The 12,761-nt window shown below is 26.0% G+C and overlaps 1 protein-coding gene across 1 annotated transcript; it reads right to left on the bottom strand.

Moving 5' to 3' along the window:
• Nucleotides 1-632: 632 nt before the first annotated feature.
• Nucleotides 633-3,667, bottom strand: LOC104246139 (WEB family protein At1g75720-like). Its single transcript, XM_009801896.2, has 2 exons — nt 3,407-3,667; nt 633-1,372 (listed from the first exon to the last, which is right to left on the bottom strand). Exons 1-2 carry the CDS (start codon nt 3,560-3,562, stop codon nt 938-940), a joined length of 591 nt encoding a protein of 196 aa, XP_009800198.1. The 5' UTR covers nt 3,563-3,667; the 3' UTR covers nt 633-937.
• Nucleotides 3,668-12,761: the final 9,094 nt, after the last annotated feature.

Consider the following 12,761-nt stretch of genomic DNA (forward strand, 5'->3'; position numbering starts at 1 on the left):
GTTCGAATGATCCCATGTTGTAAATTTATGCATATATAGTTGTCGCACATGTGGAATATCTTCAGGTTTAATTATAGTAACAAATTTGCTTGTCTAAATCTTAACTTGAAGACAAGGTACTCAAGTCTCTCTATAACAATATCGTTTTTTTTTTTTTTGCTTTTATAGTAAATAGTTATTACACATATAACAATATTTATCGTTTAAATTTTTTTTGGTTGTTACAGAAAAAAATTATCCAAAATATAACTTTTTCCCCCTTTTAATGTTATATATAAAAAGATAATTTTAAGTTAAAATCTCAAAATATATGCATGCTCACTATTTATGTAGAAAAAAATTACTATATTATTATTAAATTCATAACTAAACGTACAAAGATTTAAACTCTAACGCACACATTTCAAAGCTAAACTACTAGAAACTAAATTCTTTAAGTATTTTAATAGACTTAAATAAAATATTTAATTATGGAAGTTAATACTAATGTATATTTTTATTATAACTGGTGTATTATGGTTTTAAAAGATTTGGTCAAATTAATATCTTTAGATTTACTTATTGTTATATAAGTATGTTATTATAGAGAAGTCTGACTGTAATTGATATTTGTAAAACCCATTCTCTGTTCATTAGTACAAGAAGCGAAAGGAACTACATATCATTCAAGTAATAATACAACATTATTGAAAAATTTACACAAAGAAACACATCTATATAACTCACACGGTGTGGTTTACAAGTTATACTGTATAGTGAGCAGATTATAGTGCGCATCCGAAGAATAGTGGCTGAAGGTATCCCTGAGAATTTTTCCCAATAAAATAAAATAAAATCACACTGTGATTCTAAACAAAATTATTGAAAATTTATCGGCTATATATAGTATTGAATTGCCTTACTCCTCGTGATTTGCATATCAATTTGTTCGAGCTGATTAAATATCAGAATTACTACGCTTCTTCCTAGAAAAAATTCCTCCTATAAGTGGAATAAGAGGGATTTTCTTCTTCTTCTTCTTCTTGTTCTTGAGAGAAGGATGCATTTGTAAGACAACATCATCACTTTGTGGAATTACAAGGCCATTTAAAGTTGGAGGATTTGCAAATGTCACATATCTTTTCTTTTGAAACTCGACGTTTTCATTTGCCATAACTTGTTCTTTGGATTTTTGCTCAAATTTTAAATTCTCAAGCTCTTTTCTTGTGCGTTCAAGTTCTTCTTCTAAAGAAGAGAGACAAGTAACCATTACAAATCTTTCTTCTCGTGCTTTTTCTAGTCTTTGCTTTGTCTCTTGCAGCTCTGTAGTTACTGTTCCAAGATCAAATGGGTCACTCATGTCATCTTCACTTGATGATGATCCATCCTTCTTCTGTTATCCGCAGAAAATGAAATCCAGGAAAAAAATGAGTAGTTGTATCCAGAGATTAGTTATGTCGGGATAAGTTATATTGTGATTAGTTATGTTGAGACAATTGGCAGTGCCACATTCAAACAAGGGGTGTCAATCGATACCTCTTCGTCGAAAAATTACAATGTATTGCTAAATGAATTTCTCTATTTTATGTATATTTATTATATGTTGACTCCCCTTAACTTTTCGGTATATCTAGGTTTTTATATTTTGATACCCCTTGGTGAAAATTCTAGCTCTGCCACTGGTTGAGACTAATTATTCTAGTATTATTTCTTATTGATTGTTTGATATGTTGTTTTAATCCTAAGATTGTAAATTTTACTGTTTTATCTTGGGATTACTAGTGCATACTTTGGTGGGTATAAGTTATGACGATAATGTTTAATCCTAGAATAACTTATCCCAAGATTAGTAACCAAACAAGGGATAAGGCGGTAATACTAAATTTTTATCCCATGATTATTTTTGTTTAACCATCGTACCAAACGACCCCTTAATATGATTAGCAAGTTATTTCCACTTATTTTCCAGGTTATCAGATGGTGCTTGCTGTAATTAACAGTACTTATTGTTGCAGATAACTTAACGTGGTGATATTAGAATATTACTCCTATATGGTATTGTCACTAAACAGAAATTAAAAACAAACAGGTTGAATACTTCATTGTAAAATTATTCAGAATCTTTGATATATCTAAGTATCTTAATTCTTAGTGCACCCTTTTTTCCACTGTATCACGCCTTAATTTATTCTCTAACATGAAAAAAATATACTTTATTGCCGCTCAAGCAAAGTCCTCTAATTTGTTGTTCATTTTTTTTAGGTTAATTCATCATTTTTGTACCCACCGTTATGCACATTCACATTTTAACATTATGAATTTCAATATACACAGGTAGGAAAACAATTTCCCTGCCCTATGTATACAAAATACATCAAGCTTAGTTACACTCTAGAAATTAAAGTTGTAGCGGACTAGACTAACTACATTGGTTTCAACTGAATCCATCCTATTTTAGATTCAGACCATAGTTTTATGAGGATTTTTCAGAAATCACTATTTTTAGTGGCTATTAACTTTCTATATCTATCATATATATAATTACTTCCTATAGCTATTATTAAGTTGTTACGGTAGTGTATTCGTTGTATTACAATAGCAAAAAGCGCCTAAAAATCAGGGCAGTCCAGCTGTACGCGCATGTATTCACATGTATTCGCGCCATGTATTCATGAATACAACAGCAAAAAGCGCCTAAAATTAGGGCAGTCCAACTGTACGCACATGTATTCGCGCTGCTGTATTCATGAATACATCAGTAAAAAGCGCCTAAAATCAGGATAGTCTAGTTGTACGCGCATGTATTCACATATATTCGTGCCATGTATTCATGAATACAATAATGACAATCACCTTAAAAATAGGTATGTCTAGCTATCTAAGAGAGAAGAAAACATAAATAGCGTATTTCATGCCTCAATGGTAGTATATACCATAAATACTTATTTTGCTACAAAATATAAAAGGTAACTATAGAAAATAATATTTTAAAATCATTTTAGTTTATAACAAATAGGGTGTATACTTTTCTATAGGAGGTAAAAGTTCCTAGTTTTATATTCAAACCATTAAAACCAAAGACGGATCCAGGATTTGAATTTTATGGGTTCAACCTTTAAGGTTTTTAGCATTGAACCCATTGCGTATTTGAATCATGGGTTCATATCTACTACTCATTGTTATAATTTCAATGAATTTTTACACATAAATTTATGTTCAGCATCAAAAGTACTGGATTTAGTTAAACCCGGTACCTATATATTACATCCGGCTCTGATTAAAACAATAATAAATATTATATTTTGAATCCACTTAGTATAACTAAAATAATTAAGTAAAAATGTAATTTGAATTCTGCTATATGTAGTCAAATAACATGTAATTAAATTTGCTATACTATAACATAAAGTGAAGAAGGGAAATGGACCTGTTTAAGCTTCTTAGCAGAGTAGAGCTCTCCAGCAAGAACTCTTTCTCCGAATAACATGACTGCCTCTTTTACTGAACTAAATGGAGCACTCGTATCGATCTCCGCGTTCACAAACATCGTTACTCCTCCTCCTAATCCTGTCGTATTTTCCATTATCAGTTTCAGCACTGTTATCCGACGAATAATGTTATGTTATGTTATGTTTGTTGAAGGAGGGACTGACTATAAAAGAGGAACCAAAGAAGATGGAGAAGTGGAGCTTCGTTTCTTCACGTCCACTTCACTTGAATTATTCTGTCATGGATCGGATCCAGCTCTTTCTTTTGGTAAAATATAGAGTTGATTCAAGCAGAAGCTCTAGCAATTTGGGCTGGATTTTATGGGCCATTTTCTCTGGTTTCCATTTTGGTAGACCTACTTTGATTTGGTGATTTACGCAAATGTCCATTTTAGTCCATCACTTTGATTTGGTGATTTACGGAAATTTATACAAATGTACCAAATAAGTTTCAACTTATCAACCTCTAGTCATTAGTCATAGACTTAGCAAAACTAGTCAAACGCATATAAAAATTGAAAAACCAAATAAATAAGGTTCTTTCTCTCAAAGAATTACATGCAAAAATTTCCTTCCATATTTTAAAATGTGATTAGCAACATTAGATTTAAGACGGAAAGGAAAATTTTCAATTCCAGAAAAATGAGGTAGTAAATAAGGTGATGCAATACAAAAAAAATGCAATATTCCAAAAATAGAAGCAAAAAATAACTTTTTCAATGGGTATAGTTAAAATTTATTGAAAACATATAGATAAGTCAATATACAAAATTTGAGGAAGATTGGAGGTGATTTGGACTGGTTGTGTATCAAAATTCGTAATTAAATTGAGTTCAAAAAAATCTTTCTGCGACAATATATCAAACATGTATCACGCATGTATCTCACATACAACTATACATGGATATACATGTGATACACAATTGATACAAATGTGATACATAATTGATACATAGTGTGATGCACATATCATTTTCTTTCATGTTCAGTTTTTACTTCGAATTTTTAATCCAAGCCACCTCAAAACTTCACCAAATCATCCCAAAACTGAGATACAAGCTCCTTAAGATGTACCCAATCTATTCTAATAACACTCACTCAAAAAAAAAAAGCAAAAATAGATATATTTTGCTACAAATAGCTAATTGGCTAATATTAATAATATTTTATAAATTGGCCAATTTTTATAATAAGCTACTTATAAATGGACATAATTGGTAGTTTCCCTTGATTTGGTGATTTTTGCAAATGTCCATTTTAGTCCATCATTTAGAGTTTGTCCATATTTTAAAAGTTGTGCAAATATAGCCCTTGATAAATTATTCTTTCAGACAATGTTAGACTCGAGGCTAATGTTAGCTCATATATTATTCAACCTTACAGACAAAATATTAGACCATGGTCTAACGTTTCACATAAGATTTTTAGTTTGCTCAACAAAGATCTTTAGACCAGGATCCAAAAGGTCCATAAGTTGGGAAAAAAAAGAAGATAATATCAACTATTCCAAAAAGGGACGACCCACGAAAATTTCTGCCGAAGAGGACATTTTAGCTGGCCACCCAACCAGTTAAATTGAAAATAGTCGATGAATGTATAATATATACATAATTTATATATTATATGTGTATAATTATATATAATCTATATATATAGCTAAAAAAATTAAATAATATATGTGATCGGCTATTTGTTTAAAGATCCCTTTCAATAATTCAAATACTATTCTAATTGTATTTATCCACAATGCTGAGAACATACAGTGCAGCAAGTCAAACAAGTCATGAGAAGAACATTTGAAACTCCGACACAAACCAAAAGCAAACAAAAAATGTGAAAATCTAAGCACAGCTACTTCTCTTGCGTCAACATCGTCTTCTCCGTCAGTTCTGTAGCTTTACAGCCACAACCACAATCCCCATAATTTACTCCTACGGAAAAAAACGTAAGAGCCAAACAGAAATTAAATATTAACCAAACAAAAGGTTGTTTAAGTAAGCATTAACCTTATTTATATGAGGAAAATCTATTAACCTTAATGTATATATTAAGAGAATCGTCCAACTACTTTCTTTCTTTTCCAAAAATTTTATTAGTCAAATATAATGTTGTTCCCTTTACCCTTTTAGATAAAATTAGTATTAGTACCCACGCCATGCGCGGACACAAATTATGTCAAATTATAATCTAGGTTGTTTGAATCATGTGCAAATAACCTTAAAATATAAACCTTTCATATAAAAATTATATAACATTAGACATTAATTTTGAAGCAAGATATGAAATTATTATTCAAATCTCGTAGTAGACAACTTTTATTTTATTTGTAGCAACCTAATCCCTTGATTTTAGTACTTGTATTTCTACTAAATATGTCATGTTGTGATTTGTGTTGTTTGAACACATTATATCATATTATTTTAAGAAAATTCTTACTGTCACTTTGTTTTTGACTGAAAGTCAAATATGTCTTATTCATCATATTATTTATGCAAATTCTTTTTTATTTTGTTCTTTTCTTATAGTTATTGTATTATTTATTATTTAATATTATTATACTGTCATATAATTTTTATTAGATTAATAATTTAATTAATATCTTGCTTATTATTTTTATAATAGTCTTTAATAAATATAAATATTTTATTCTTGAAATTTGGTATATTTTTATGCTTGTATCCTCTTATTCGGAATTTTTTAATCATTTAAATTAATTAGCAATATTTTTAAATATAATTTAATTAATTTATTTATTTATTTTTCAATTAATTTAAAGTATAAATCACACTAGCTTTATTTTTTTATACATTTCTTCCCTACTATATTTTAAATAGTTTTTAAATTAATATTTATCTATAACCAAAATAATATCATATTTTATTTTAAATTATAACTTTAAATTACTCTAAAATATTAATACATAAGTTATTTGATTATTATGTTCCAAATATATTGAGCTCTCTTATAATTATTTTTGTATTAGATGCAGTTAATTTTTTTTTTAGCTTTAAGATACAAATTTAATTTTTAATTATCATTAGTAAAATTTCCTATATTAGAAATTAATTTATATTTTTACAATTTTAATTTAATCATAGAAAAATATTTCTTAATTATTTGATCACATTATATCTAAATATTGTAGTAATATTTTTACTGTTTTATTTCCTTACATGATATTTTCAAAAATTAAAAAAAAATTAATGAAATAAAAAAAATCTCATCTTAAATTTAAATAATTCTTATCATTCTATGTTGTAAATTGGACCGCATTTTCAAAATATTATGCTATGCTTTCAAACTTAAACTAACAGCACTCAATTCAGATACTAATTATAGGAAAATATTTTCTTAATTGTTTGAACACATTATATCTAAATGTTGTAGTAATATTTTCATTGTCATTTTATTTCTTTGCGTAAATTTTTTTCTTTTTTAGTTTTAAGATTCAAATTTAATTTCTAATTTTCATTAGTACCTATATTATGTATTTTAAAATTTTATTTTATTTTTTTATTTTTCATAAATAAGACTTCAATTTCGTGGTATTCTCCATAGTATGAGCATTCTCATCATAGTTTTAAGAACTTTCTAATCTCAAATTCAAATAGTCTTTCCTTTTCTTTCTAATAGTATATTTTTAATAATTTAATATAATTTTGCTATTTTTTAATCTAATATATAGTTTTATTACGTTTTATGTGGCTTTTCATTAATTTGTAACTTTATTTAATATCATTATCACTACTATTCTTTATATAATATAGATAAATATATATAAATTTTTGTAATCATAAAATAAATATTTATTTTGTTTTAAAAATATTTCTCGAAAATTTTAAATTTTTTAAGTTTTAATAATATTTTTAAGTGTTGTCTATTTACATTTATTGATTTACAAATTTCCTCACATTATCTCTAATTTATTTTTATTATTCAATATTTTAGTTTTTCAATTTATCTATTAGACTTGAGTTATGTGGACTTATCCATATTATGACTTTTCTTATCATAATATAAAAACTTTCTCATCTCAAATTTAAATAAATTTTACCCTTTTCTCTATGATAAAAAATTTGAATTTTTATTTTTTCTCTATTTATTAATATATATAAATTTTTGTAATCATAAAATAAATATTTATATTATTTTTAAAATATTTCTCGAAATAAGTATTGTATATTTACATTTATTTTATTTTCTAAACTTATGATTTACAAATTTCCCCACATTATCTCTAATTTATTATTTTAGTTTTTAATTTTATCTATTAGACTTGACTTATGTGGACTTATCCATATTATGACTTTTCTTATCAACAACAACAACAACAACCCAGTGTAATCCCACAAGTGGGGTATGGGAAAGGTAATATGTACGCAGACCTTACCTCTACCCCGAGGGGCAGAGAGGCTGTTTTCAGGAGACCCTATGACTTTTCTTATCATAATATAGAAATTTTCTCATCTCAAATTTAAATAAGTTTTATCCCTTTTCTCTATGATAAAAAATCTGAATTTTAATGGTTTCTCTATTTATTATTTATTTTTAATATTATATTATCCAATAACTAATATTATTACATTGTCATGTGAATTTTTATTAGCTTGTTTGATTTTAATATCCATTTCTACCACACTCATTCTAATATAATATTGATAAAAATTTAAAAACTTTCTCATCTCAAATTCAAATAATTTTTATCATTCTATTTTCTAATTTTGACCGCATTTTAAAAAAGTATGTTATGCTTTCAAATTTAAACTAACTGCACTCAATTCAAATATTAATCATAGAAAAATATTTTCTTAATTATTTGAACACATTATATCTAAATGTTGCAGTAATATCTATATCTATATCTATATTATATTAAAAGGAGAGTAGTGAAGCATGACATTAAGCCAAGTGATGTATTGATAAAATGCTACTTGGCACTTTTAGGATAAAAATTTGAGAAAAATTTAATGAGAATCTATATAAAGATTTTGAATTGATAATCTAAATCTTTTCATTGAAATTTCGAAATGGTAACTTTGGACCATAAAAAGAAAGGAGCTTATTTTATGGAATCTGTTTGCTTGTACATTGGATGAAATTTTATGGAATCTGTCTGCATGTACATTTATTAATTGGATTTTCATCCAATTAAACTTAAGTTCTTAAAAAATCAGATTAATAACATTGCTTTAGTTTGGTCAATATCAATTAATATTGCCTCTTATATTTACAGTAAGTACATTCTGAAAGCTTTTCAAAATTAAGGATTCCTACAATTTATTCACTAATCACATGATCTATTTTTTTATATTTTATAATTTTTATATTTTAGAAACATTACATAGAGAAATAAAATGATAGTGAAAATAACATTACAACAATTAGATATAATGTTTTCAAACAAATAAAAAAATAATTTTTTATGATTAATATCTGAATTCAATACATTTAGTTTAAGTTTGAAAACATAAGATAATTATTTGAAAATGCGTTCCAACTTAATACAGTAAAGGGCCAAATATAACCCTGTAGTATGAGAAAAAGTTTAAATATACCCTTCGTTATATTTTGGGTCGAAATATACCCCTACCATAATAGTATTGGTTCAAATATATCCTTCTTATGTTAAGTTTGTCCAAAGTGGATAACAAATCCTATGTGGTACTGATATTTAATGAGGTAGATGCCACATGATATGCCATCTCAGCGCCCCTTATCCATATATAAAAGACTAAAATTTGAAATACAATATTTTCATGGTAGCGGTAATTGTGGCAATAGTGGTGGATGGGAAGAAAACTTTAGTGGTGGAAAAGAAAATATAAGAGGGATAAAATAGATTAGGGGCACTGAGGTGGAAAACCATGTGGCATCCACCTCATTAAATGTAAGTGTCACATAGGATTGGATGTCCACTTTGGACAAACTTAACGGAAAAAGGGTATATTTGAACCAATAGTATAACGACAGGGGTATATATGGACTCAAGGTATAACTAGGGGTACATGGACATATTTGGCCCTTTTCCGAATTTAATAAATAGAAAGATAAGACTTATTTGAATTTGAGATTTAAAAAAAAAATTATGATAAGAAAAATCATAGTTTAACCCAAATAATTGTTTTGAGAAATCAATTTAGTAATTTCTGCGATACTAATAGTTGCAACGTTATCATCAATAAATTTTTGAAAGGCAGTGAATGTAATATCAATATTATTAGGTAAAATAAAGGGGGCATGAGGAGGATAAATAGCTTTAGTAATATTACCACTCCCATCTTTATAAGATCTTTCTAGTTATATTAAAAGGAGAGTAGTGAAACATGTGGTTAAGCCAAATGGCAAGCTAGAATGAAGCCACTTGGCAATTTTAAGACAACATTAAAATTTTTGAATTATAAATGGAAATATATTTAATGGAAGTAGTAGTACAAAATTTTCTATAGGTATCTTTAATTAAATTTGTGTATAATTTAGTTATGGTAGGTATCCTTTTTTTAGCAAGAATCAATTAAAATTTCGTTGAAAATCTTATACACTAATTTTAAGTTGAAATAATAATTCTTTATTTAGTAAAACTTTTGTATCTAACCTTATTTATGAACAATATACATTATTATAGGTATCTTTAATTAAATTTTGTGTACAATTCAGTTATGATAAGTATTCTTTTTTAAGAAAAAAATATTTAAATAAACATTTTATATCTTACAAAATCGATAGTTCATATCTAACGATCCTTTACTATTGAAAAAATACTTATTATAAATTTTACTTTAGAGCTAAAAATATTTTTTTTAGAAACATGTGATGTAATTAAATTATTGAATTCCAAATGTTTGTTAATGCAGACTTTATATGATGAAGTTTAAATTTATTGAAATGAATCTTGCAAATGTTTTGAAAAATAATTTTTAAGGAAAAAAGACTCCTAAACTGTCATATCTCTTGCATATCTTTTAGACTAATATCCTTAACGAAAAATAGAAATAAATCACTCAGATAATTAATTAAGAATAACAAGGTAACCAACCACGTCAAGTGGTGTGATAAGAAAAAGTAAAAGTATAAGTTAATAAACATTATAATAAAAATATTGAATTTAGATTAAAACATATTTAAATTGAGATAAAGAAAATTTAAATTGAAGGATAAAAGTTTTTGAATTGAAATCTTAAATCTTGAGATTCAAAAATCAAGTTTGATTGAAAGAAGCATTATGGTACTATTAAAAAAAATTGTAGATCTTATTGATTTTTCTTCGTGCTTCATTGTTGTTGGATTTTCTTTTATGAATCAAGATCTGTAAATGTGTAAATATAGTATTTCTATATTGTGTATCCATATTTGTTAGAGATGTGATACTATATGATATATTATAGGAATATGATATTATTAGAATATTCTTAGGAGAGATTTTAGGAAGTATGAACTTAAACTCATGTATATATAATCTTTTTTCTGGGTCCGATCCATCTAAAAGTTGTGCAATCTCTAATGTATTAGTTTTCCCATTGAAGCAGTGGTAGTACGGTGAATTCTCCTTTTCTTTCTTATTTATGAAGCTTTGAAAAAAATTCTATAACCATGATATGATATTGTTCTTAATGTTTAATTCATTCATTTTCCAGAAGTATATCATCATTTCTTAAAAGTAATTACTATGAGTTTATGGTGAATTTGAATATTATAAGGTTCATCAAGTTGATATAAAATGAAGGTATTCTGCGTTGTTCATAATTGGATAATGTGTATGCGCTATATGTAATTACAGATAATTATTGTATTTAAATTTTTAGTCAAATATTTTATAATATCATCTATCATTTATTTTGACTATTTTGATTTTAACAGACTTCCTGTTTGGTTAAAGAACATAGAAAATACTCTTTAGAATATCTACAAATAAATAGTAATAGCTACAACTGTTAAATTTTATAGAACTCGTGATCTTTGTATGGTAATTATCTCAATTGATTGGATCCATTTGATGCATTGTTCTTTAAAATAGAGCATCAAGGACCGAGAACAACTTCTTTGTAATATAAGATAGTATCGATTATCTCCTGAGTTATTTTCTCATTAGTGTACGCATTGAAATAACATGATTTGAAATGGTATATATGTCTAGAAATAATGTCGAATTGAATTGCACTTTGTCTTTACTATGACTTAATTCTCATTTGCTTATTTTCAAACCTTTTTATGCACTTTTGGTTTTTGCTTTTGCAAATAATAGAAGATGTTATTTGTATGGTATGCCAGGAATACAATTATTCAGATTTTTTACTACTTTTATTTATTTAAATAGTAGTAATTTAACAGTTTCAAAATTATTGAACATTTAGAAAAACAAAGATTAAATTACTTTTAAACAAAAATTATGTTATGTTGTTCTATCATAGCTAAACTTAATTTTATTCTTCTTTTTACCATTTTTTTGCCTTCTCAACCGATTGAATTTTACTGAATCAATGAATTCCTAGCTATAAAATAAGAGTGTAAAAACAAATTAAATTTAAGAGTTAGACTAAGTATTGCATAGTGCAACAATGAACTAACATGGTTTAAAAGGTTGAAAGAATAATACTTATTTTAGTTTGAGATGAGGAGTTATTTTTGATTTGTGAAGAGCAACGATATACAATAAATAATATTACATATCTCGAATCTCATTAAGTAAAGTCAATAATAAAAATATGTAATAATAAAAGTCCTCTGAGCAACATAGTGAAATATTAAAAATAGAAAGAAATTTCTCATGTAGAAAGTTTTCAATAATTAAAATAAAATAGAAAAAAATATTGTTAATAGACGTAATACAAAATAAAAAATATTAAAACATTAGATAAAAAAATAAATGAGGAAAACTAATCAAAACATCTAGTATAAAAAATATACAAAATAGGGCACAGAAATTTTAAAAATAAAATAAAGTAGGAAATACAAAATTATTTTTTATATATTAAATATTCGAAAAAACTGTTAACAATATAAGAAACAAAAAAATTTAAAAAGTAGGAGAAATAAAAATGTATATCGATATATAAAATGGAGTAATGGACAATGATACTAACCCATTAGTAAAAGTTTTTATATCTATGTAATAGTACGAAATAGGCGATAATGTAATAAATTAAAATAATAAATAGAAAAGTTAATTAAAGCTATATAATTAGTTTCCTTTAATTTTATTATTTTATTTTTGGTTACACTGCATTAAATATACAAAATAACAGTTGAAATTTTATTAAAATAATATGATTAATATTTTTTTAATGTTATTCGCGCATC

This window comes from Nicotiana sylvestris, chromosome 4 (genome assembly GCF_000393655.2).
Source record: "Nicotiana sylvestris chromosome 4, ASM39365v2, whole genome shotgun sequence".
In the NCBI taxonomy this organism is placed as follows: domain Eukaryota; kingdom Viridiplantae; phylum Streptophyta; class Magnoliopsida; order Solanales; family Solanaceae; genus Nicotiana; species Nicotiana sylvestris.